Here is a 24,430-nt window from a genome sequence, read left to right as displayed (position 1 = left end):
GGGTACTTGACCACTTCCAAAAATCCAGCATCATACTGCTTTTTGACTTCATCCATAACTTTGAGCAGGGTGTCGGGATTCATTCTTCTTAACTTCTGCTTTACTGGAATTGTCTCGGGAATTAGGGGAATCTTGTGTGTCACTATCTGAGGGTCCAATCCGGGCATATCGTCATAGCTCCATGAAAATACATCCAAGAATTCTTTAAGCAAACTGACCATATCTTCTAATTCTCCACTTCCCACAACCTTAAGTTCCCTCTTTATTTCTTCAGTACCTAGATTTAACATGTGTGTTTCATCTCCATAAGGCACTATGGAAGGTTCATCTCCTTCACCCCTTTCTTCTACAAGTTCTTCTTCAGAATCACTTGAAGTAATGGCAGTTATGGGGATTTCGAAATTAACATGAGTAATTTCTGAGTCAATTGAATTATTAGGCGTGAATTGATGAATGGTCCTGAAGAAATAAAAGCGGAGTATATTATGTGAATGGATTTTAAGAAAAAGAGAATTGGATGTAAAATGTGCTATTAATTCATTAATTCGTTTATCATAAAAAAAGGGTCCATTTACAACATTACACTTGTCATCATGGACAAAATGATCAAGTGTGGATAATAAAATGTACTTTACTCGAGATTGAGCACAGGAATGTCTTCTACTACCAAATTATCCAACTCTTGCCCCTCAGCCATTGGTGAGATCAGGGCTTCATATAAGGAGTCTAGTTGTATGACATCAATGGATGGCTTTTCGGGAAATTCTTCACCTTCCTCTAGATTCTCAATGGTCGATTTGTTGAAAACATCTGTGATCTTCGGGACAACTTTCATTTTCCCGATTCTCTGGTCAAACCTTTGATCCCAGAGCATGTTCCTCATCCAGAATCGCCCATCCATAAGAGCATTTTCTTCATATCCCATGCCAAAGCGGTCGATCTTCTGAATAGCAGGTATGGGTTCAACAATACCCTGCAATGTAGCGCCCAATCCCTTGCCCTTTTCGTATCCGCTCTTAAGCATTACGTTTGCACCATAACCGCAGCCCCTTCTTCCCTCAGGGTAGTTGCCTGTAACTCTAGTACCTAGAAAGAACTTTCTAAGGACTTTTCAACTATTTCCACATAAGAAACTGATTATGGCTTGGTGACCAGCATGGCTTCTTCCCCCCTTACTGTAATGATCCTGCCGCCCATGATGTATTTAATTCTCTGGTGCAGGGTCAAAGGTATGACATTTGCTGAATGGATCCAGGGTCTCCCTAGCAATATGGTGTATGCAGGTTCAATGTCTATCACTTGGAATGTGACGTTGAAAGTGCATGCCCCGATTTAGAGAGGCAAATCGATGTCTCCAAGTACCTCCCTCCTTGTGCCGTCAAAGGCTCTTACCACCATGGCACTTTGGCGTATGTTTGATCGATCAACAGGTAGTCTCACTAGGGTGGCATTGGGTAAAACATTAAGAGCAGATCCATTGTCAATCAAGACTTTGGCGACTACCTTTACATTTGACTGTCACGTGTAAAGCTTTGGTGTGCTTTAAGCCAGCCGGGTCTATCTCCTCTTCCAAGAAAGTGACGAAACTGGATGCCTGTATTTGCCCAACTATTTTCTTGAATTGCCGCGGTGTGATATCGGGGTTTACAAAGGCCTGATCCATAATCTTTTGCAGGGCTTGGCGATGCACTTTCGAGCTCAGAATCAGTGACAGCAATAAAATCCGGGCAGGCGTCTTCCTCAGTTGCTCGACAATATCGTATTCACTCTGCTTCATTATTTGAAGCAACCGTTCCTCTTCTCCCCTCGGTTCAGTAGGTTCTCCTTTCTCAATCTTCTCAGCCCCCTCTTCCGTGTTCTCTAGTGGCTCTCCCATTTTTACTTTCCCCTTCTTCTTTTCCCTCTCTTCATTCCCATAACATCTCCCACTACGGGTTATAAATTCTACCTCTTGCTCTTGCGGGTAGGAGTTACTGGTTGTTTTTGGGTTTGATTGGGAAGTAGCATCGTTAGAGAGTCCAGCATAAGTCATTTTAAAGTGCTCGTGAGGAGCAAAGCATGGTTTGGGAGGAGTGATTGATTGAACTTGCGCATGGTTGATGGTAGGAGTTGGTGTGCTGCTGGATGCACCTTGAGTAAATACCTGGAGATTGTAATTCCAAGGTATTGCATGGGTGTTGGTGACTGGAGTTGAGGCGAGGTTCGGATGACTGTTATTGGTGGTGGTGGTGGTGGTGGTGTTGGTGTGCTGGGAGCAGAAAAGGTTAATCTGGGATGAGAAGTGGAGGCATTCCGGCCAAACCTGGTTGTGTTCACTTTGCCCTCTATCTTTGACCTCTTTTGATACCTCAAAACTTTGAAGGACAGCATCCTCCAGACCTCTTGCCTGAATCCCTTGCATTTGCGTAGCTCATGATCAACTGCTCCTCATGGTAAGGGCACCCCGTATCACTTTCTGACCCTGATGCCTGAAGGCAAAGGTAGCCTTCCCTTACTGCCATTGCAAAAATTTCTTTGAAGTGAGGACTCAATTGGTCTACCTCCAAAGTTGGCCTTTCATCCTCAGGTTCTATCATGTTCACACCACTGCCCGTACCATGATCGGGCAAGGGGTTTGAAGTGACATTGGGGAGAGAACCATTTCCTTCAATTTTCAACCACCCGTTTTTGATGAGGGCTTGTACTCTTCCCCTGAGAGCTCCACAGTTGTCAGTTGAGTGCCTGAGTGCCCCTCCATGATATTCACACTAGGCATTGGCATCATACCATCTAGGATATGGTGGCTGAATCGGGTCCAAGGGGATCGGCACTATTTGATTTATACCGAGGAGGTATCGGTATATTTCACTAAGTGGAAGGGGGAGAGGTGGATCAGGATTTCCCTATGGTCTAGGATTATTTTGGGGAGGAGGTGGTCTTGGTTGAACAGGTTGAGCAGGCGGTCTGGGTTGGTAAGCTGCTTGCGGTGGATACTGTGGGCGTGGGTGAGGATAATTCAGAAAAGGGGACGGAACGTTAGCTATTTTCGAGCCATGAGCAGGAGGATATGGCCAAAAATTATTCTAAGAGAATGGAGGTTGGGTTTGTCGGGTGGTGGAGTGCACATCACCTTCTTTCTTTTTACCAAAGCTAGCGATCTTCTTTGCAGGATTTTCGGTCAACTCCTACAATCGTCCTAACCTTAGGTTAGCTTCAATTCTTTCACTGGCTTGGATGATATCTGAAAAGCTATTGGAGGTGTTTCCAATCATCAGATTGAAATACGGAGCTTTTAACGTTTCAATGAACAGGAAGCAGAGTTCATTGTCAGTAACTGAAGGATACACCCCCGCTGCTTTCTCTCTCCATCTCTGGGCATACTCTTTAAAGCTTTCCCTTTCTCTCTGCACCAGATTTTGGAGGTCTCTTCTTGTAGGGGCTACGTCACAGTTGAATTTGTACTGTTTCAGAAAGGCGTCGACCAAATCTTTCCAGGAGCATAGTTTGCTCCTATCTAATTGAATGTACCATCGCAGGGCTGCCCTGGAGAGACTCTCATGAAAGAAGTGGACCAGAAGTCTGTCATCTTCAGTGAGGGTGGACATCTTGGCTATGTAAGTTACCAGATGGATGTGGGGATCTGAATTTTCGGTACACTTGTCGAAGTCCAGAACTTTGAACTTTGGTGGCACCACCACATCTGGTACCAACCTCAGCGACGATACATCTACTGAACCGTATATATTTAGTCCCTCTATCGCTCTTAATCTCTCTTCTAGAGCGAATAACTTCTCATTCTCTTTTGTTTTACTTTCTCCTCCTCCTGTATGAGTTATTCCCCCATTTGGGAAATAAGGGGCAGGGTGTACTTGAGGAATTGGGATAGAATGGTGTAACTTGGCATTTGAGATAGCCGAGCAAAAGGGAAAAGGTAAGTCATTGTTTGGGAGGGTCGGATTGACAGTGATTGTCAGATTCAGAATGGGTGGTTGAAAAGTAAAAGAGATTGAAGCTTGGTGAGAATCAACCATTATAGGAAGTGGGGGAGGTAATGGCAAATCTGGTTCTGATGGAGGCTTGTTTTGGGATATCTCCTTCATCAGTTTCATGAGCTCTGAGACTTGATCTCTTAATTCAGAGACTTGTCCCTGTAGGTTCTAGACTTGTTCCTGATCTTCCATTATCTTCTTAATTCATGATCTTGTTAAGTGCACTCGTCTCAGTCGAACTGCTTGTTTGGTCAAGCTTGCTTTGCTTGAAGCAATGTTGATTTCCTGTGGGGGAAATCATTAAATGAATTTTAAATTTTGTTAAAAATTAAAGGTCCTAACTTGGACAAAGGATACGGTGGTGTATGAAAGCCAAGAATGGAATCTGTAGACGGATAATTGCGTCAATTTTATAATGGCATCGCTCGATAGTCTAACGGTGAATGACTGGATCAAATGCGTGTCTATGATACTTGTCCATATGGCACATTCGTCTTTTCATATAACCCTAGCGAGGATAGTTCCTACAGGAGTCATACTATTCATTCACAACTTTGCTAAACAACGGCCCAAAGTGATTTTATTAAATAGTTCATACATAGCATTCTTTACATTGGCCTAGGCTGAGGGAGATTTTTTAGAATGCAATAACATCTTTTGAGATACTCATAGAGTCTTTCTTCTTGCCTGGTGGGGTTGAATGTTCTCAAGGCATATTCAGATTCTGGCAAGAGCTCTTGTTTCCCTTGTGCTATCATTCTCTCCAGCTGGTCAACATTTTCTCTCAGCTCTTGATGGAGAGTAACTTGTCTTTCTTTTCCTTTTCTTTCCTTAGCACACTCCTTTAAATATCATTGATAAGCTATGCTTACTCTTTTAGTTCAATTTTCTTCTTTTTTCCCTCTTGCATATAATCTTTCATGAGTATCTCCTGGTATTCCATTTTCTCTGCAACTCGCCATTCCGAATTCCCGCCTCTCTCATTGCGCCTTGGAGGGAGATCTTTTCCTTTTCCCACCGCGTTTCTTGTTTCTCAAATTTCACCTTTTCTGTCATCGCTTCTTCCCTGAGCCTTTTTACCTCTCTTTTGAGGATTTGCTATCGGTCCTTCAACTGCCTTATCCGTTCTAGTAATTGCTGGTTCTCGGTATCCGATCTTTGTAGAGAGCTGACCAACCGAGCATTAGCTTCTTCTAAAAGGATTTTTTGATGAGGGGAGGTACCTTCAGGTTCTATTGGCTCAGCAATTGGGCATGCCTGATCTCTACTGGCTCTCCATCTAAGGTAATCTTCCGTGGTGCTCGGCCCTTTAGGTGATCTTTCAATCATAATGACGCTCTCCCAGGATTTGCGGAATACTTTCAATTCTTCCTTGCTGTCGAGCTCATGATAGAAATGAACTTAATAGTATTCTTCAACACTGAGCGCGGATTGGGTTGAACCGAATTGCCTCATTACCAAAGCCGGGGCATAAATCATGTATCCGGTCACTCCGATCAAAGATACCGAATGATTACTCCCTGTACTAAACAAAATATGCTGACCCAACGTCCACAATTTCCTCCAGCAGTAGTTGTAACTGTTGAAGCTTAGAATTTGCTCTTGCCACTGCAGCTCGTTCTTTGGAATGATTGCTAATCTAGCCATTTTCTCAATAAGCGGCTAGTCGAGATACCAAGTTATCCCCTTGGTCTCTAGAGGACACATGTGACTGAGGATCCAAAGGTGTAGCAATTAAGAATAGCACTTAATAGATCCCCTGCCTTGTCGTTGATAATAAGTAAGAGTTAACAGGGTCTCTGCAAGGATAGCCGGTATTGGGTTGACCTTTTGCTTTTCTACTACCCAGAACATCTCCGTGACACTGCAGGTTATAATTCCCAAAGGCCCAAGGAATAAGATCAGGCCGTAGATCCCCAGAGCCAGTGCCAACGAAGCTTGCTCCCATTGTTTGTTCTAGATGTACAGATCCAACTGCTTTTTAAGGTAGGTCCAATACCACCCATGTGTGCTCCCTTTGACAGTTTCTCTTACCTTTGCTTCCTCTGCGGGGATCCCCAACATATGCGCGAACCATTTCCAAGTCTGCCTATGCTCGAGGTGTAGGTAGATCCGATTCTGTGCCACATAAGGAATCTCTAGCAGTGCCTGATATTCTTCCATAGTGGGGGTCATGTCAATGTCATTGAAGGAGAACACCCCATACTTGGGATTCCAAATTGATAGCATGGCTTTTAGCATCGAAACTTGGACTCTGACCCTTATCAAGGTCGCAATCCTTCCATATTTTTCCTCGAACTTTGCCTTAACGTGATCGGGAAGCGATTTCCAACTACTGGATAGGCCCTCGAGACTGGTCATTCTGACTTCAACCTTGCTCGGATCTAATTAAGGTAACAGGCCAGTATCTGCCCCGGTGGCATCACTTTGTGAGGAATTTGAACTATGAGGTGGTCTGGACCATGGTCTAGCGTTTTGTTCTTGTCTAGGAGCTTCTTCCGTCGACTGACTCGAGGATGCCATGTTAAAATTTTCGTTTATTCTTTTACAGACCCCAATTCTGTAACGCCTGTGGAGAAAACTCTCGTCAGCAGAACAAATTCAGGTAATTTTGAATTATACTGTTGGCATGGCGATATCTACACATCTATCAAAGTAGGAAGATGTATAAATCACCCTAACAGTATGATTCAAAATTACCCTCAAAATTTTAAAAAACACAAGAAAACACAAATAGAGTAGGGTGAGAGCAAGTATGTCCCTTTTGTCCTAAAATAGGGAGAATCCTAGTACCGGGTAAGTGCTATCTAATTGAATAGTTCTATCTTACGAGGTAGTTTGCTACGGCTTCCAACTACTGTGATGGTTTAGCTCAAGGTCTAATTTTCTAAAAGCCACAGGTTCCCAAATTGCCTCTACTGTAAACAGTAGAGCCCCATTCCATCACCATGATACGAACGGGAGAATTCCACGGGTATCGCAGTAGATGGAACAAGTTTCAATCTGAGCAGAAGCCTTCATGGATACTAATGGGGTAAAACCCATGGGTACCCCTACATGACTCCCTCCTACTTCCCTAAAGGGTAAGAAAGCCCGGGTATAGGGCTGAAATGTGCGAGGACATTGTGTAAGTAATTGGTGTGTGAAGGGACACATTTACCTTTTCCCTTCATGGGTGAGTTTTTTTTTACATTTTTTTTTACAAAAGTTACTGTGGGAAATAAGATAATCAAAATAAGCAAAAATGGTTAGAAAGAATATTGACAAATCAACATATTAAGATTTTCGAATTTTACAAATTAAACTCCCCCCCCCCCCTAATTACGATTTCAATTTATATGAGCATAAAACTAAATCTATTTTTGGACCTCTAAACCAAGGTAAAAAAAAAAAAAAAAAAAAAGGTCCCCAGCGGAGTTACCAAGCTGTCGCAAGGTAATTTGCGGTCGTCTGGACGAAGCTCTTCATTGAAGTGGGTAAAGTGAGGAGTTACCACTTTAATTTTGAGGGAAAATAAAGAAAACCATTTGTGAAAAGAGATTAAAAAGAAACCACTTCAAAAACAGAGATTCTAGGTTCGGGGTTGGTATACGGGCGAAGAAGGTATTAGGCATCCCGCCTCGTCCCTCAACGAGGGTAAACAAATTTAATGTTATGCTCTTCATAAATTAAAAAGATAATTAGAGGGTTGGGATAGTGATGATATTAATCCTTTGTGCGAAATAAAGGAATATTTGATATTTCACTTATTTTGGGTTGCCCAAGAACACGAGTTCATGAGATGGCCCTTTAGTGAATAGGTGTCCTGTAAAGTTTTCTTGTGTATTGGAGTTGTATTATTTTAATTTGGATTTTGTTAAGAGAGCTCGGATAAGAAGTTTCTATCGATCTCTAGATATGTTTTTTAGAGTTTTAAGCGGGAGATTTCAGATAAGAACTCTCCTCCGAATTCCGCGTACATTATTAAGATTTTGGCGAAAATCGGGTAAGAACTCTCTCCCAATCTCTTAAAATATTTCGTTTAAAATTTTAAGCGAAGGGTCTCGGATAAGAACTCTCCTCCGATCTTCGTGTTTTATTTAAATTTTGAATGAGAATCGAGTTTAAAGTTTTGAGTGAAGGATCTCGGATAAGAACTCTCCTCCGATCTCCGTGTTTTATTTAAATTTTGAATGAGAATCAGGTAAGAACTCTCCCCCGATCTCTTAAAGTATTCGGTTTAAAATTTTAAGTAAAGGGTCTCGGATAAGAATTCTCCTCCGATCTCCATGTTTTATTTAAATGAGAATCAGGTAAAAACTCTCTCCCGATCTTTTAGAGTGTTCGTTAGGATCGCATATCGTAAGGACCTTGAACTAAGGATTCTGGCGCCTTAGAGTGTTTGTTAGGATCGCATATCGTAAGGACCTTGAACTAAGGATTCTGGCGCCTGAAGGTGCCAGAAACCCGCGCAAAGCTTCTCTTAACCCACTGATGCCTTATAACTAGAGGGTGGATACAAGACCAAACTTCTCGCCGATCTCCTATGTGATCGCCTTATCAGAACTCTTTAGCTGGCGATATCCGATCTCTTTTAATTACTAGTCTGGGACCCGATCTCATCTCGATTCCCACTTTATTATGTTATCTCCTGGGCTCATTTCGTAGCCCGACCTCATAACTTATTCCTCTTATATACTATTCAACCTTTTATTATTTTTATTTGTTTGAAAACTTTCACGTTAAGATACTTCTACCAATATTTTTTAAGTTACCTACAATTTGCCCACAACCAGAACACCTATTTTCGAAGGAAATGAAAACTAAGAAGAAATAAAGAAAGCTTCCGAATGAATAGAAGAAATAGACTCAGGAAATAACTATCGACCTGAATAATCTACGTTGGGATTTTAGTGCGACTGAACATAATGGAAATTTTAAGAACAAGAACAGATAAAATAAAACACGAGCATTCGGCAAAATAACAGTCTAGACACTTACCTGTGGGGGGTTGAGGCTATTGAACTAACTCTGGAACCACAGATATTGTAGAGTTGAAAGCAGATGGTCGAAGGACTAATGCTTACTTCGAAGTAATGAGAACCAGGTCAAAATGCAGTTGAGCCGAAGCGACGGTAACCGGGTCGGAATGAAGTCAAGCTTGGAGAATAATATGCTGATGTTAGGGCGATGAAGACAAAACTGAACAAAAAATGGTCTCACAGAGTAATGAAAAGACACTGAAAATGAAGAATTTCAGGGTCCAAAACTCCTTCAATGGAGATACTTAAGAAAACTGGTTTCTGAAGTTTCTCGATTCTATGAAAGCTTAGAATGGCAAAGTAGCAAGACTGAATCAAATTTCAGAGCATTTCCACTATAATCACCACCACCCTTTTTATCCGTCCCCTCTACAGTATTGCATGCAAGTATTTATAGGGAACGGGTGCTCATCATAGAGGGTCAAGATCTCATCAGGGGAGACGGAGGGTTTAGATTCAAAAGGAGACAATTCGATATCTGAGAATTAAAGATAATTAAAATGGAGGGTTGAGATTTCATTCAGAACATATGTCCTTTCTTCTCTTAATCCAACGGCTAAGGGTCTTGCCTTACATGATGGATCCGAGGGCTGAGAATAAAAAGCGCCGATCCTATCGTCTACTTTTTTATCCAAGGGCTCCGAGTTCGTCCTTACAAGTATGATCAATGGTGGAGATCAAGGTGTATAGAACTGCCATAATTGTTTGGACGTTTGTCAGCTAGGTAGGCGTTTCTGCAACTGAGGCGTGCGGTGAAGATTTGATCTGCCTGTAACGCTTTAACTAACTCGGCTCTGATTATAAAGAGAGTTGATTGAAAGTTATTTTAATCCCTTCGTGTTTTTCGATCTCTATTTCTTCCAATCTCCCTATTATGACCCTCTCCTTTTTCTATCTCTCTAGTATCAGGTCCCTTCTCATTCCCCGATCTCTCTCATTCTAGATCTTTCTTCCTTATCTACTTGCCTTGGTCAACGCCATTAATTCTACTGTTACCGATGGATCCGCTTCGGTTTCTACATGCAATAAATGCCCCCCCCTATATATATGTACCAACAGGGAAATCCCCTCCACACTTCACTTCTCCTCTTTCAGTCTCCCCATTCCAATTCTAGTTTTTTCGGTAATATTTCTGATTATGGTGACTGCTTTCGATCTTTTTTCATCTGTTTTCTTCGCTCTTCGCCTGAAAATTTATGATCCCGGTGATCGGAAAACCATGAGGACAACATCTAATGACAATGAGGGAACCAGACTAATTTACCGATCAAGACCGAAAGTGATGATTGTGCTGATCTCGAATCGGTCTGCCGGTATAATTAGTGGACCGATCTCGGGCAAGAGGACTGCTAATTTCAATCTTAATGTTGGTGACCTCTTGAAGTTTATTTGGCTCCTCACCACATCATGCGTCCCGACTGCAGCTCGGTTCTGGTCGATGACATCGACGATGACTCCACTCACCATCATGAGAGTCATAGTCACCCTATCTGAGCTACACATCTATCCGATACTTATGGCTGGCTTTCTGATCAAACACATCTTTTGATTTAGCCACAAGACTAGGCTTTGACATAGGTCCTTACTAGGTAAGATGTAGTGTTGATCTTTAGAGATCGCCCAAATGATGTGATCTGATCTTTAAAGATTCCCCTAATGATGTAACCCGATCTTTTGGAAATGAAATGAAATTTTATTTGAAGGTTGTTATTTTATTATTGCATTAGTTGTTTTTCGATCTCTGATATGCATATCCGATCTGATCCCTAACTGAATCTTCATTAGTCGATCCATGGTTTTGAAAGTTTGCTCAATCCGAGAACCCTTGCTAACCGATCCCCTTAATTTGATTTTATTATTGTGTTTTAGGAATCTTCCTTCGACGTGTCAGGAAAGCGAGCCGATTCTTAAGATCGGAATGGTCAGTAAACCGGACAGAAACCTTAACTTTATTTTAAGGAATATCTGGGACATTCAAGTGAGAAGCCCAATTCTAACATTAGCTAAATGAAGTTCCACAATATTTGTAAAGAGAGGCAAGAGTGGATGGTACAGAGACCCGTCATCGATTCGAACTCATATAATAAGAGATAGGAAAACAATTAACTAAGTGTGGGATCGGTTCATTCCGTGGTCGAGTAATCGATGAGTTCGGAAAAGTCATTTATGATCGAAAGACATCGGCTGAAAGCGGCTTATAAAGTTGATTAAAAAGTCCCTTGACTTCGGAAGTCAGCCAAAATATGATGTCGACATATACTTTAAATTAATAACTTGAAGGATAACAGATTATAAAGTCTGGCTTCTACCCAAATGGTAAATTAGCTGATTTCTTTTTTTTTACTCTAAGTGAAGTAGATTTTTCTTTCTTTCTTTTTTTTGTCGATAGGTGCATGGGAGAGGGGATCGATCTGGGACGTAGCTCCAGATTCATTGTGCCCTTTCCACTTGACCAAAGCCAGGCAGGCAACTGAAGTAGATTAGCTGGTTGACTATCATTAATATGACATGTGATGTGACATAAATATTCTACAATAAATGAGGCATGCACAAGCATTTGTAACAACATACTTGAATGATTAAGTCTGACTCAAACCATTCAAACATTCCAAAGATACCATACGCTAATCAATATTGACATTCTCATGATTATACGTACTCTACTAATAAGAGGATTATAAGATAAATTTTAACAATTATTTTTAAACTTATATAATTATAATACTATAGACTTTTAACTTAAAAATGTAATATAAAATTTTATCAATTTTTAAATTTTGCACGGTAAATTTTCTCTTACCTCTAATAACTGGTTTTCCAGTTAGACGTTAACCTGGACAGTTCAAGCGTAATGCTTAGTTCTCTTTTATTTCTTAAGCCATGTATAAATTGAATCATTCTTCTCTCTGTAGAGAAAATAATTTTTTACATGTAGAGAAAATAATTTTACAATTTACACAAGAGAGGAGAAAAATGCCGATTGAGCACCATGCTGGACTTGTTCACTTTAGTATCTAACTAAAAAATCATTAATTGGAATTTAGAGGAATTTTATTGTGTAAAATTTAAAAGTTGAAGAGGTTTTATGTTACATTTTATAGTTGAAGAACTGTAATGTTACAACCATATAAATTCAGGGACAATTGTTGAAATTTATTCTCTATTTTTATCACCATACTTCCGAGCAAGTATAAGTATCTCTAAGCAGCCTAATAATGTGAATTCTAAATTGAGAATTTTTTTTTTTTTCTTTCTCCTTTGAGAAAACCAAAGAATGAGCCTTCATTCAAATATTAGAAGGTAAGAGAGTATATCTTATCTTTCTTCGATTCACTGACTTAATCATCAGAGTTTTCTCATTGGAGAAACCATGATAATCTTCTTCTTGTCTCACAGGCATATATCTAGGGGCTCACAACTTTCCAACAATATCAATTGGCGGGGAAAGGATTGAACACTTTCCTTTAAATCCTAAAAGGCCAACTGCACAAGCCTAACTGTGTCAACCTAGCGAGAACCGCCAAAAAAGCCAAGCGCACCTACTTGAAGCTGCAACCACCTCCAAATCTTAAAGGTATATGAGCTGACCAAACTACGACACTTTGAGGAATTAACTCCCCTGAGCCTTAAAATGTGCACTTAAAACCTTGATGTCCCAAATGGATAATCTCCAAAGCAAAATACAAATAGTGCAAAAGGAAGAAAGGGAATTATGCGAAAGAAATGAAAACATCTTTTTTAAATGAATTTATTAATGTAATAATCTTCCAATTTTGGAGGTTGGAGGTCTCAGGAAGACTTTGATTTTGTTGGTGAATGTAGTCATTTCATCAATATTGGACGTACATTCCATGTTTAATTCAGGGTTTCATCTAGGGCTGAGTAGAATTCTGTTCAAACCGAAAAATCGAATCGAACCGAGTCAATTTGATTCAATTGGTTCGGTTTTAAAATTAAATCGATTCGGTTCGATTTTATATTATAAAAATTTCGATTATTTCGGTTCGGTTCGATTTTGAAGAGAAAAAAAATCGGTTAAACCGAACCGAACCGAACCGAATAGTAATGTATATAGTCAAATCAAACTAAATTAATCGATTTTTGAATTGATTTATTTTTATGAAAAATTTATGAATTATATTTAATTATATATATATATATATTAATTGTTTAATTTCATTGATTAATGGTTATTAGGTTCAAACCAAAGTTAAAACCAAAGTTAAAATTAGACCAAATAACTTGAAAATCAAATCTAAATTAAAAAATCAATAAAAAATCAAACCGATCGGTTTAAACCGAACCGAACCGAAATAGAGCGGTTCGGTTCAATTCGATTTTTTACCCATTTTGGTTCGGTTCGGTTTCTAAAATTTACGGTTCGATTTTTATAATTTAATTCAATTCGATTCGGTTTGAACCAAATGCTCACCCCTAGTTTCATCAACGTTGACGAAGCTTGCCTATAGATTATGGTACAGGCTGAAGAGGCACTTGATATATTCCATTCAAATTCAAAAATACATAACCTGAAATTTTTTTAAGGATGCGGCTATAGATAGCTCGAACTCATATGAGGATGAACATAACAATCATTAAATTAAATATTTACATTTAGATTCATGTATTCATTATATGCATTTTAATTAATTTTATATAAATCTTAATACAAATATTTAATCTAACGGTTAAAATCTAATTTATATTAGGTGCAACCTTTTGAAATAGAGTAAATAAGTTTCTAAGCCACTAGTGGAGATTTCTCATTTCTTCACTCTTCTCTTCTTTAATTGGCCCTGTAAGACTGGCAATAGCCTAAAAGTTTATTTGATAGGATGCCGGAGCTTGGAATGTATGCTATACAGGAAAGCAAAGATGGGTTTTCGCTTTCAGTTTCACTCCTTGGCTTGCGCCTTGAGTACCAACGAGAGCATTCGAGCTCTTATGTATATTTTTTATTAATAAATTATATTTTATGCATATATATATATATAATTAATTATTTATATAAATAAGTTCAAATGCTAAATACCAAACATATAAAATTTGAATTCAGTAAGATATTATTTACTAAATCTTAACTCATCTCAAATTTAATTATAATAATAATTACATCATAAATAAATTTTATGAATTATATCTAAAAATTCAGGTTGAAGTTTATTCTAACTATACCCTCCTCTCTCTATAGGCCTATTTGGCATTATTGTTGAAACTGCTATTGAGAAAATCACTTTCTTAAATATACTAGTTAGAAAGTGTTAAAAAATAATTAAAAATTAAATATGATCAGTTTTAATCATAAAAACACTAAAATAACAAAATAGTTTTTTTCAAACTACTTTTTTCAACAACATCTAAAATGATGCTTTTATTCAAAAAAACAGTTTTAAACTCTGAAACTCAATGTCAAACGAGACTTATATCTCCCTCGTCAAAAGCGTTTCAAGGCTTCACACAATTTCTCCGCCATGGAACCGTGGGCTTGCAGTGTGGCAAAGTTTTTTCTTTTTTTATTATTTATTTTTTTTAATGTGTGACAAAAACTTGTAATGACGAGTCTTACGACCATTCTTCAACCTTTTATTTTTGTAACCTAATATAATGAGGACTAAAAAATAGTGCTTCTTCTCTCATATAAAAATAGATCATTCCTATAATACAAAGAATGAATCTCACATGATTATGAGAGATAATACATAAACACTTAATGCACTTAATAATTTCTCATGTATGAGGGATCCATGCAATAACGAGCGAAAAAACTGGAGGCAATCAAGGCTTTAGATAATTTCTCCATCCAATGACCGTCGGCAGATGGGCTTGCTATGGGGCAAAGGCTTGCAAAGACAAGCCTTCCACACTCTTCAACCTTTTCTTTTTATTTTTAATCACTGCTTTTAAATTGAAAATAAATTACATCTTCCATTTTTTTTAAAAATTATTTTAGGTTAAAAAAATAATAAAATCAAAGCTAATGTGCTCTACAAGAAAGGAACCTTCCCTTTCCGTTCTCCCGAACTCTTTGGTTACGTTGAAGAAAATGAAAAGATGATAAAAGTAAAGTGTTATATCAATGACTTAAAATTTTAGTAGAATTTAAAAAGACTTTTTTGTTAATTAGAGTGTGAGAAATGTTTTCAATGAGTTATGGATGATTATTTTTTATATTAGATAAAACTTTTTATAATGCATACATAATATAATTAAAATAGTAAATATATTTTATTATATCTAAAAGGAAAATAAGAGTGATTAATTAATGTATTTGTTACGAATTGTTTAATATAATTAAGGAAATGCACAACATAATTTAAGAGTTTTAACTTTTTATAATATTTTTAACATTAATATTTTATAATAACTTTGCTTCAAATATAATTTCTTACTAAAAAAATAATATAATAAAATATATATTACATATGAAAATTAAATTATGCTTCATTTTGTTGTCCTTTCTTATTAATTAATAGCTATGTCAATTTAATTTAATTTTTATTTAGATTAAGATATCTTCTAACTTTATTTTTTATTTTAATTAAGATACCTCTTATTAAAATTTATTAATAATGAAATGATAATTTTTCAAATTAAATTTTATTTGATCAAATTTGAGAATTTATTAATAATAAAATTATAATTAAAGATTTGAATGAAATTTTGACTCAAAATTATTCAGTTAAAATTCTTTAGTTTGCATCTTTGCTTCTACTATCAAAAAGCAAATATTATTAATTTAGACTTAGGAAGGTACACATCTTTAACATATTCATGGCAATTTATTAAAGCATTCTCTCACGCTCCAACGAAATTTCTCTTGGACTTTTGAAAGTTGATGCCTGCTTTACTTAAGATGCCTGCTTTACTTAAGATGCCTGCTTTACTTAACCTGCCGTCTTTAAGCCCAGAAAAAATATTTGAAAATATTCCATCTAAACAATGAGGCTGCCATACCCTATAATCTTGTCTACAGGAAACGATGCCTCTTTCTCTCTCTCTCTATAAAGTCTGAACATTACCCTCTCTCTTTCTCTGGAGTCCTCAACCTGTATCTCTCTCTCTCTCTCTCTCTCTCTCTCTCAACCCTAATCATAGTATTGTATCTACTTGCAATCTCGATGGCTTGCGTGATGAATTGTTTCAGAAGCAACGAGGCAGATCACCGCGCTGACACTGCAGGTATAGTTCCATAGTGGTTCTTGAATTATACTTTTATTTATGAGATCATGACAAAACTGATCCTCCTTTATTTTATTTTTATGGGTTCCATTTCTTAGTCCTCTAGTTGTCTAGATGTTTGATGGATAGGGAAAATATATACTCTTTTCTCCATCTCGGCCTTCGTTTTTTCCAGGTCTTTAATAAAATTTTCTGGTGTTGACTTACTTATAAATGTGTGTGTGTGTGTGTGTGTTCTAATTCTAGCGTTTTGTTTCCTTTCACTTTGAAAAGGATTTACCTCACCAAAAGGCTCTACCTCACGAGATGGATTTGGGCTGAGGCAATATAGCTACAATGAACTAGCAGAAGCAACTGATAAGTTTTGCAACAGCAAACTCCTCGGCGAGGGTGGTTTTGGTCGAGTCTTCAAGGCAACACTAGGTGTCAAAAAAGTTGCCATTAAGAAACTTAAAATTGGTCGGGATGAAAGGTCGCAGTCGAAAGAAGAATCGGAGAAGGAGATTAAGGTTGTTAGCCAAGTGAGTCACAAAAATCTTGTTAAGTTGCTTGGATACTGCATTGAAGGAGACGATATATTGCTTGTTTTAGAGTACGTTCCAAAAAAATCTTTGAGACATTATTTACATGGTGAGTCCTTTTGTGCTCTGAGACATATACAAATAATAATATGATGTTAAGATCGATCTTACTCACAATAAATGACATCGTAGGAGAGACGACTTTGGAGTGGGAAAATAGAATGAAAATCGCCAAAGGCACAGCTGAAGGGTTGGAATATTTACATGAAAAATGTGAGTGTGCTATTTTTTTCCTTTTTTTTTCTGTTATTAATTTATTTCTATCTAAAAGTATTTGTTCTGTCTGTATAGGTACACCCAAAATCATTCATCGTGATGTTAAGGCCAATAATATGCTTATTGACGATAAACATGAGCCAAAGGTAGCGTATACAAGCATGCCAGGATTTTTTTTAGAAGATATTAATTTCATATTTGGATATCAATTTTATTATATTTAGTTGTCTTTCATATTAAATTATATGCCACAATTTAAAGAAAAAAAAATGCTACAATAAATATGTTAAATCTACTTAGATTATTTTTGTTCAGGTCGCAGATTTTGGGCTTGACCTTCTTTTTCTGGAAACTGGTAGCCTTACTCACATCACTAGATTAAACAAGGGAACTGAAGTGTAAGATGTTTTTTTTTCTTTCTTTTTTTTTTTTTATTTAAGGGTTGAATACATTAATATTATAGTTTAATTTGAAATAATTAAATAAAAGTGAAGAAAAGGCCCCTTTTTGGGGCTTCTCGATCAAAGATTTTCATTTTTGGATAAAAGTTTTTAATTTGGTTATTAAATGCAGTTATGCAGAAGTAGAGCATTATCATTCTCAAAATGTTGCTAAAAAGTCATATGTTTATTCCTATAGTATGGTTCATCTAAAGCTAATAATTGAGAGAAATACTTAGCTTGAAGGCATTGATATGATTACTTGTTCAATCCAGTTATGCGGATCCAGAGCATTATCCTCAAAGAGACTCTAAAAAGTCGGATGTTTATTTCTATGGTATGGTTCTTCTAGAACTAATATCTGGGAAAAAAACTAAGCTTGAAGACACTGTTATTGCTTGGGTATGGCACTCATCTATAATAGTTAATACCTTTTGAAATTTATGGATTCTTTCAAATCTCTCAAACTAAATACTGCTTTTCTCTTATCAAATAAAGGGAAAATAATGATAGAAAATTAACTCTTGATACAAAAATAATAACTACTTGTATTTATTGATTTTCAGACAAAACCTTGGATTCAATGGGCTTTGCGCAACCAAGACTATAAAAATCTGGTCAATTCCAAATTATTGCAAATGGACTATAACAAAAAAGAAATGGAAGCAATGATTTCTTGTGCTGCAGTTTGCATATATAAACCTTCAAATTCTCGTCCAAAAATGAATCAGGTCAAAATTCAAGTGCATTATTACTTGGCATATTTCATTATTTTCACTATTAATTATTATTAAAATATTTTTGAAAATATGTAAAAGGATAGCTTGATTCAATGATTTCTTTCACTACCTTTAAAAGATGTAAAAAGTGAAGAGATACCATTAGACATACATTAAACATTAAAAAAACAAAAATAGAAATATTACATTCGTGTATAACCTTTTCACTATTGCTATGCGATGCAGATAGTTCGAGTTATTGAAGAATATATTTCTATAGAAGAAATATGGAATGAGAAGAATGACAACATATTCCTGAAAGGTACTACATGTGAATTTCCATCTCTTATGGAAATTTTATATGCTACACACACGATTGCCATAAAAATTCATATATTAAATTTCCTCTTTTCTTTGGATCAACTTATTTGTGATTCTCCTTTAACAAATCCCATCTTTAATTATATCACTACTCTAATTTATCATTCTATTCCTTTACCAGATAATCCTGAGTCTAGTGGATCTAATAATATTGAGCTCAATGGATCTCAGAAACTAAAGCCTCATGTCAGTTCAAAAGCTAATGAATCTCATAATTTTGAGCCTAATGAAGCTCAAACTGTTGAGTCCAATGGATCTCTAGAGCCGAAGCCTCTTGTCAGTTCGGAAGTTAATGGATCTCATAATGTTGAGCTCAATGGATCTCAGAAGCCGTACCTCTTGTCAGTTCAGAAGTTAATGGATCTCATAATGTTGAGCCCAATTAATCTCAGAAACCGAAGCCTCTTGTCAGTTTAGAAGCTTATAATGGCATTGAACGGAGGCAATTTACTCATCGAGAACTCCCAATTGCAACTAATGGTTCCTCCGATGCCACTAATGGCACTGAGAGGTTTCAAGATCATCATCAGAGGAAAATTAATTTTCAAGAAGATTATCAGCCGAGAAGATTTACTTATTAAGAACTGACAATGGCAACTAGAGGTTTCTCCGAGGACAACTGTCTTGACGAGGGTGCTTTGGGCCAAGTTTATAAGGGAGACCTAAATGGTGAAAAGGTAGCAGTTAAGAAATTTAATAATCCTAGGAAGCAAGAAGAAGAATACACAAAGATGAAAGCTATTGCTAGTGGATACCATCACAAAGATCTTGTTAACCTTATTGGATACTGCGAAGATGGAGCCAATAGACTGCTTGTTTATGAGTTTGTTCCGCAGTGCAAATCCTTGGGACATTATTTTGATGGTATGCCCCTAACGAACTTGTACTATTTTGGCAAGGCTTTGCAGGAAACTATTCTTGTGGTGTGATATCCAAAGACCATGTCTATCCCAAAATCTGAAGACAATAGCCCATATTATTAATCCAAAAACAATCTGTACGGCATTAGGTTTCTAGCTGTGGGTCTCTATTATTAATCCAAAATCTGAAGACAATAGCCCATATTCTCTTCCTTTCTGGACATTGGAATATTTGCTTGGACATTTCAGTTTGTGATTAGTCGTCCTAACAATTAAATATGTGCTTTATATATTTTATGTTCTTAATTACAAGTGGATACATGGGATAAATTTTGATAACTGTCCCTGAACTTATCTAATTGTAACATTACAGTCCCTCAACTTAAAAATGTAACCTAAAACCCCATAAACTTTTAAATTTTACACAGTAAAATTCTTCTAACCTTCAATTGTCAGTTTTTCAGTTAGACGCTGATTCGGACAGTTCTAGCATAGAGCTTAGTCAGTGTTCCTCTTTTCTCTCTCAAACTATGTGTAAATTGAATTATTCTTTTCTCTATAGACAGAATAATTTTTCATGTGTAAAGAAAATAATTTTACACTTTGCATAAGAGATGAGAAAGAAATGTTGAATAAGCGCCTTGCGGGAGCTATTCAAATCAGTTTCTAACTAAAAAATCAATAATTAAAAGTTAGGGAGATTTTATTATGTAAAATTTAAAAGTATAGGGGATTTTATGTTATATTTTAAAATTAAAGAACTATAGTATTATATAAGTTCAGGAACAGTTATTGAAATTTATCTTGGATACATACCATGCAGAACTAAAGCGTTTAGGTGAGGACGGTTGTTGGTGCATATTTCATGAAGCTTGCATACCATCGGCAGAAGCCTTGGCAAATGAACGTGCGAAAGGTGAGTAATTTAGGCCTTGGCTACTAAGCCTTGATCTGTTTCCAAATTTAAGATGTTTATATCTGATTTGTGATTTACGTATTTTCAGAAAATATTTACTCGTGGCATATATCAGTGCAATGGAAGGACGCATTTTTTCTTGATGGTCATTGTGAGCTCAAGGTAATAATTACACATATTTGGGCAATAGTTTGCACATATTTGGGCATTTTATTTTATATATATATATATATATATATATATATATATATATATATATATATATATATATAAAAGAAGTTTTGAAGTTTTAATATCTTTTATATTTATGCCGACGATCTTAACTGCATTTAACTTCACATAAAAAGAAGTTTAATTAATGGATGGTCAGCTTGTTATTCAGTATATAATTAAATATACATTTATCTCCATGTAATTGCTGACAACAGACAATTATGATCTGTATTTTTATAAATCTTATGGTCATCAATTTGTATAAGCCATTTGAAATGGGAATCATATTAATGGATAAATTTGACGGTGGAGCCATAAAGTTTTTTTTTTTTTAATTAGATTTGATGTTGAATGTGTCACTCATATACTGGAAGATTAAACTATATAAACAAACTGCGTTTTTGTCTTTGATATTAAAACTATTGGATGCAATAAATTTACCTGGATCATATTTGTTCAGATTGCAGAGTATGGATGTGAAAAGTTTTCTTCAGATTTCAAAGTTACTCGTAGCTCCGCTAGGTAAAGATGAAAATTCTATTTTCTATTTTGTTGCCTGAGCTAAATTAAATTGCAGCCATGTGATACACTTTTGGCATATTAGGAAAAATTATATATATATATATATATATATATATATATATATATATATAATAAAGGAAGAAAAGCATCTTACCATATTTACAACTTAGGGGAATATTTGCTGAACTTCTTCTCATATTTTAGCACTTCTTGCATTTTCAAATGCAGATGTATGGCTCTGAATATACTAGTACCCTTGAGTTCACCGAGAAGACTACTATTTATTCTTATGGTGCAATGTTTCTGGAGATGATAATTGGAGAAAAACATTTTGATGATATAGTTCAATGGGTATGTATTTGTTGCTCAATTAATATAGTCTATAGATATTGTTGTACATTTATAATGTATAGGAAAAAAAATTTTGGAAAATTAAAGCTGAATTGCTTTGGGAAAAAATAATAAACTAATATTCATCTATTCATATGTAGGGTGTGCCTCAACTTAAAAGAGCTTTGTCCAACGGAAACTATGACTTTTTGGACAAGAGATTAAAGAAGCATAGCAAAATTGAAATAAATCGAATGATTGCTTGTGCCTTAGCCTGTTTACATGATAATCCACAAGATTGACCAGAAATGCAACAGGTAATTCCACAAATAGCTTCACATATTCAAATTATGTAGAATAATGTTGATAGATGTTCAGTGCTCTAAATAAATAGAAGTAATGTTGTTCATTCGCTAATTAGTAGTCTATAGTTCGAGCTAATATTCTAATGAATCTCAATCTGCACAATCTTTTTACATTTATGTTCAAAGCAGATACTTGAAGTTGTTAAAGGAAAACTCGATCTGCAAGATCTCTACAAAGGGGAACAACAGCTAACAAAGCGAGTTGGGCCAACCTTCGGCTTGGAATCTCTGCCCATGCCCAAGATTATGGCAAGTTGAGCTTCGCTTCAAAAGGAAGTTGTGCAGAATGGAAATATGCGCAGATATCTTGGATTTGTTACTATATCTGTAAGGAGGTGAGTATTTTAGGCCTTGATCTGTTTCCAGATGTAAGGTGTTTGCATCTGATTTAGTGATTTCTGTATTTTCAGATAAATTATACTCGAGGCATATACCAGTGCATTTGAAGTACTTGTTTACATATAGCCCCAATCCAAAAAGTCTTATTAACTTCAAAACACAAATGAATTTGGACAGGAGAAATTAACGCTCTCTTTGAGTGGGGTGAGGGAATGGTAAATAAGGATAAGAAGGTATAAGTAATTATTATGTTTCTGTTTGAGAAGATAGGAGTTAATAAAGGGTAAGAGTAAGTAAGAGTAAGTAAGGGTAAGGCTTATCATTCTTACCCCTCAAATCTCAATTTTCTTACATCCCAAATTAGGGTGTAAGCAAGGGAATGTAAGAATTAAAAATTACTTTATTTTTTATTTTCCTATTATATTTTTAATTTTTTATTAAAAATTCAATTATACTCATTAAAAATAAACCTAGCGTATCACTTCAAATAAATGTCTTCTCTCTCAAGTAGCCATACATGTTTTCTCAGCTATCAATCATTTATTTTTTAAATAGTTTGTTACAATTATTATATTTCAATTATCAATTTTTTTTATTTGTTCTTTCAATAGTTTGCTCCAATTATTATACTTCAATTATCATTTTTTTTTTTTCTAAACAATCCATTCTTTATTCAATCTTTGTTAGATTTGTGCCTTATTGTTTTGATTTATTAATTTTGTGATTTATTTATAGTAGACCATTATTATTTGTAAATTTAATATTTATCATAATGAGTTTATCATTTAATAAATTATCTAATAGAAAATGATATTTTTATACTTCTAATAATTATTTACCATTCTTTCACCTCTTTTCAAACATAAAAAATATACACTAGCTCTCTTACCTTTCTATTAATTCACCTCTTCCCAAACATGAATTTTTTTTTTTTTAACCTTCCTCATTCTTTCCCTTCCTTACCTTCCATTGTCCTTCCATTAATTACCCTTCCCTCAACCCATCCAAACTGAGCCTAAGTATACATCACCGATATGATCAACTCCACATTAATCTTCGAATCCCCATTTTTATTTTCCCCACATAACATATGATTGCAAATACAAACTCATAATTACAAGAAATAATCTAAATAATAATAATAATAATAATCTGAATCAAAATGTACATATTTAAATTTGTTCAAAATCGCTCAGTAAAAAGAATTAACTTACAAACTTCTTGATCACAAATTATTTATGATTTAATTATCAAACTCTAAACAATAATAAATAAAATAAATTTAATTTAAAACAAGAATAAAAATCAATTAAACAATAATGATAGTACTTTAACTTAATTTAAAGCAACTTTACTGAAAATGCTGAGTTAAATCATTCACTTGACAGCTAAATTAAAATTTATGTCCTGAGTTTCCATTCTCTAAATCTCTTACTTAACAAAAAATCTCTTGGTTTTTTTAATTTTTGTCATCAGAATTTCACTTGGCTATTAGGTCATTACTCTGCATTTTCAGTAGTCTCCTTATGGGTCACAGAATCCATAATCAACTGAAGGGAAGTACCAATTAACCAAAATGAAGTGTCTTTAAATCAAATCCTAAAAAGAAAGAGACAATTGGCAGTGCTATCCACATCTGGTCAGTGAGATTAGTTTCAGTTGTTCTGTTGCTGTTGCACACTGCAATCCACAAGTTTAGGAATGGTAACCGTTGGATTTTTACGAATATCTCATTCGATTGAACTCTAATAAGAAGAATTTGAATATTATATAATTGAGTTTGGAATAGATTTGAGTTTAAAAAATAATATTCGTGACGGGCTCAAATCAAATTCAAATTTTACATATTGGATATCTATTATTCGAATTTGTTTATATAAATACTTAATTAAATATAAAATATATATTTTTTATAATAATATTCACAAATTTTTATATATTTTATTTTATATAAAATGAAATTTAAATATATTATTAAAAATTTAAAATATAAATTATTAATTAAAATAATTTTTTATGTAAAATATTAATTAAAAAATATAAAATTAAATAAATTTAAAATTTTTTAAATAAAAATAATTAAATTTAAGATGAATTTAAATAATTAAAAATAAATTTTAATTAAATTTAAAATAAATTTAAATTTTAATAATATTAATATAGAATAATTTTCATGATACCTTACACACATTGCTATCCCTATAATTAATAAAAAAAAAAAAGAAAAGTCAAACTTCACATCTTACCGTAAAAGAGTTTGGTACACCAATAAAATCAATTCCAACTTAATTTTCAAATCCACCCATTTTAATCTCCTCCGCATGTAAGGGAGTGCAGTTTTCGGTTTAAATTAAAAAATCGAATCGAATCGATTAATTTG

General features: G+C 35.3%; 3 protein-coding genes across 3 annotated transcripts; all 3 read left to right on the top strand.

The window, feature by feature from the left end:
• Positions 1-16,107: 16,107 nt before the first annotated feature.
• Positions 16,108-17,351, top strand: LOC131182070 (proline-rich receptor-like protein kinase PERK3). Its single transcript, XM_058150701.1, has 4 exons — positions 16,108-16,168; positions 16,442-16,798; positions 16,882-16,962; positions 17,041-17,351. Exons 1-4 carry the CDS (start codon positions 16,108-16,110, stop codon positions 17,187-17,189), a joined length of 648 nt encoding a protein of 215 aa, XP_058006684.1. The 3' UTR covers positions 17,190-17,351.
• Positions 17,352-17,540: 189 nt separating this feature from the next.
• On the top strand, positions 17,541-18,922 carry LOC131182069 (proline-rich receptor-like protein kinase PERK3). The gene is made up of 5 exons (XM_058150700.1): positions 17,541-17,548; positions 17,681-17,807; positions 17,972-18,136; positions 18,371-18,446; positions 18,627-18,922. Exons 1-5 carry the CDS (start codon positions 17,541-17,543, stop codon positions 18,920-18,922), a joined length of 672 nt encoding a protein of 223 aa, XP_058006683.1.
• Positions 18,923-19,095: 173 nt separating this feature from the next.
• On the top strand, positions 19,096-21,969 carry LOC131182068 (proline-rich receptor-like protein kinase PERK3). The gene is made up of 5 exons (XM_058150699.1): positions 19,096-19,369; positions 20,189-20,281; positions 20,370-20,443; positions 21,245-21,367; positions 21,841-21,969. The coding sequence occupies exons 1-5, from the start codon at positions 19,096-19,098 to the stop codon at positions 21,967-21,969; spliced, it is 693 nt and encodes a 230-aa protein (XP_058006682.1).
• The last annotated feature ends 2,461 nt before the right edge of the window (positions 21,970-24,430 follow it).

This window comes from Hevea brasiliensis, chromosome 8, assembly GCF_030052815.1.
Source record: "Hevea brasiliensis isolate MT/VB/25A 57/8 chromosome 8, ASM3005281v1, whole genome shotgun sequence".
Classification (NCBI taxonomy): Eukaryota; Viridiplantae; Streptophyta; class Magnoliopsida; order Malpighiales; family Euphorbiaceae; genus Hevea; species Hevea brasiliensis.
The sequence above is the reverse complement of the archived record's forward strand: the minus strand, read 5'-3'. Positions and strand labels throughout refer to the sequence as shown.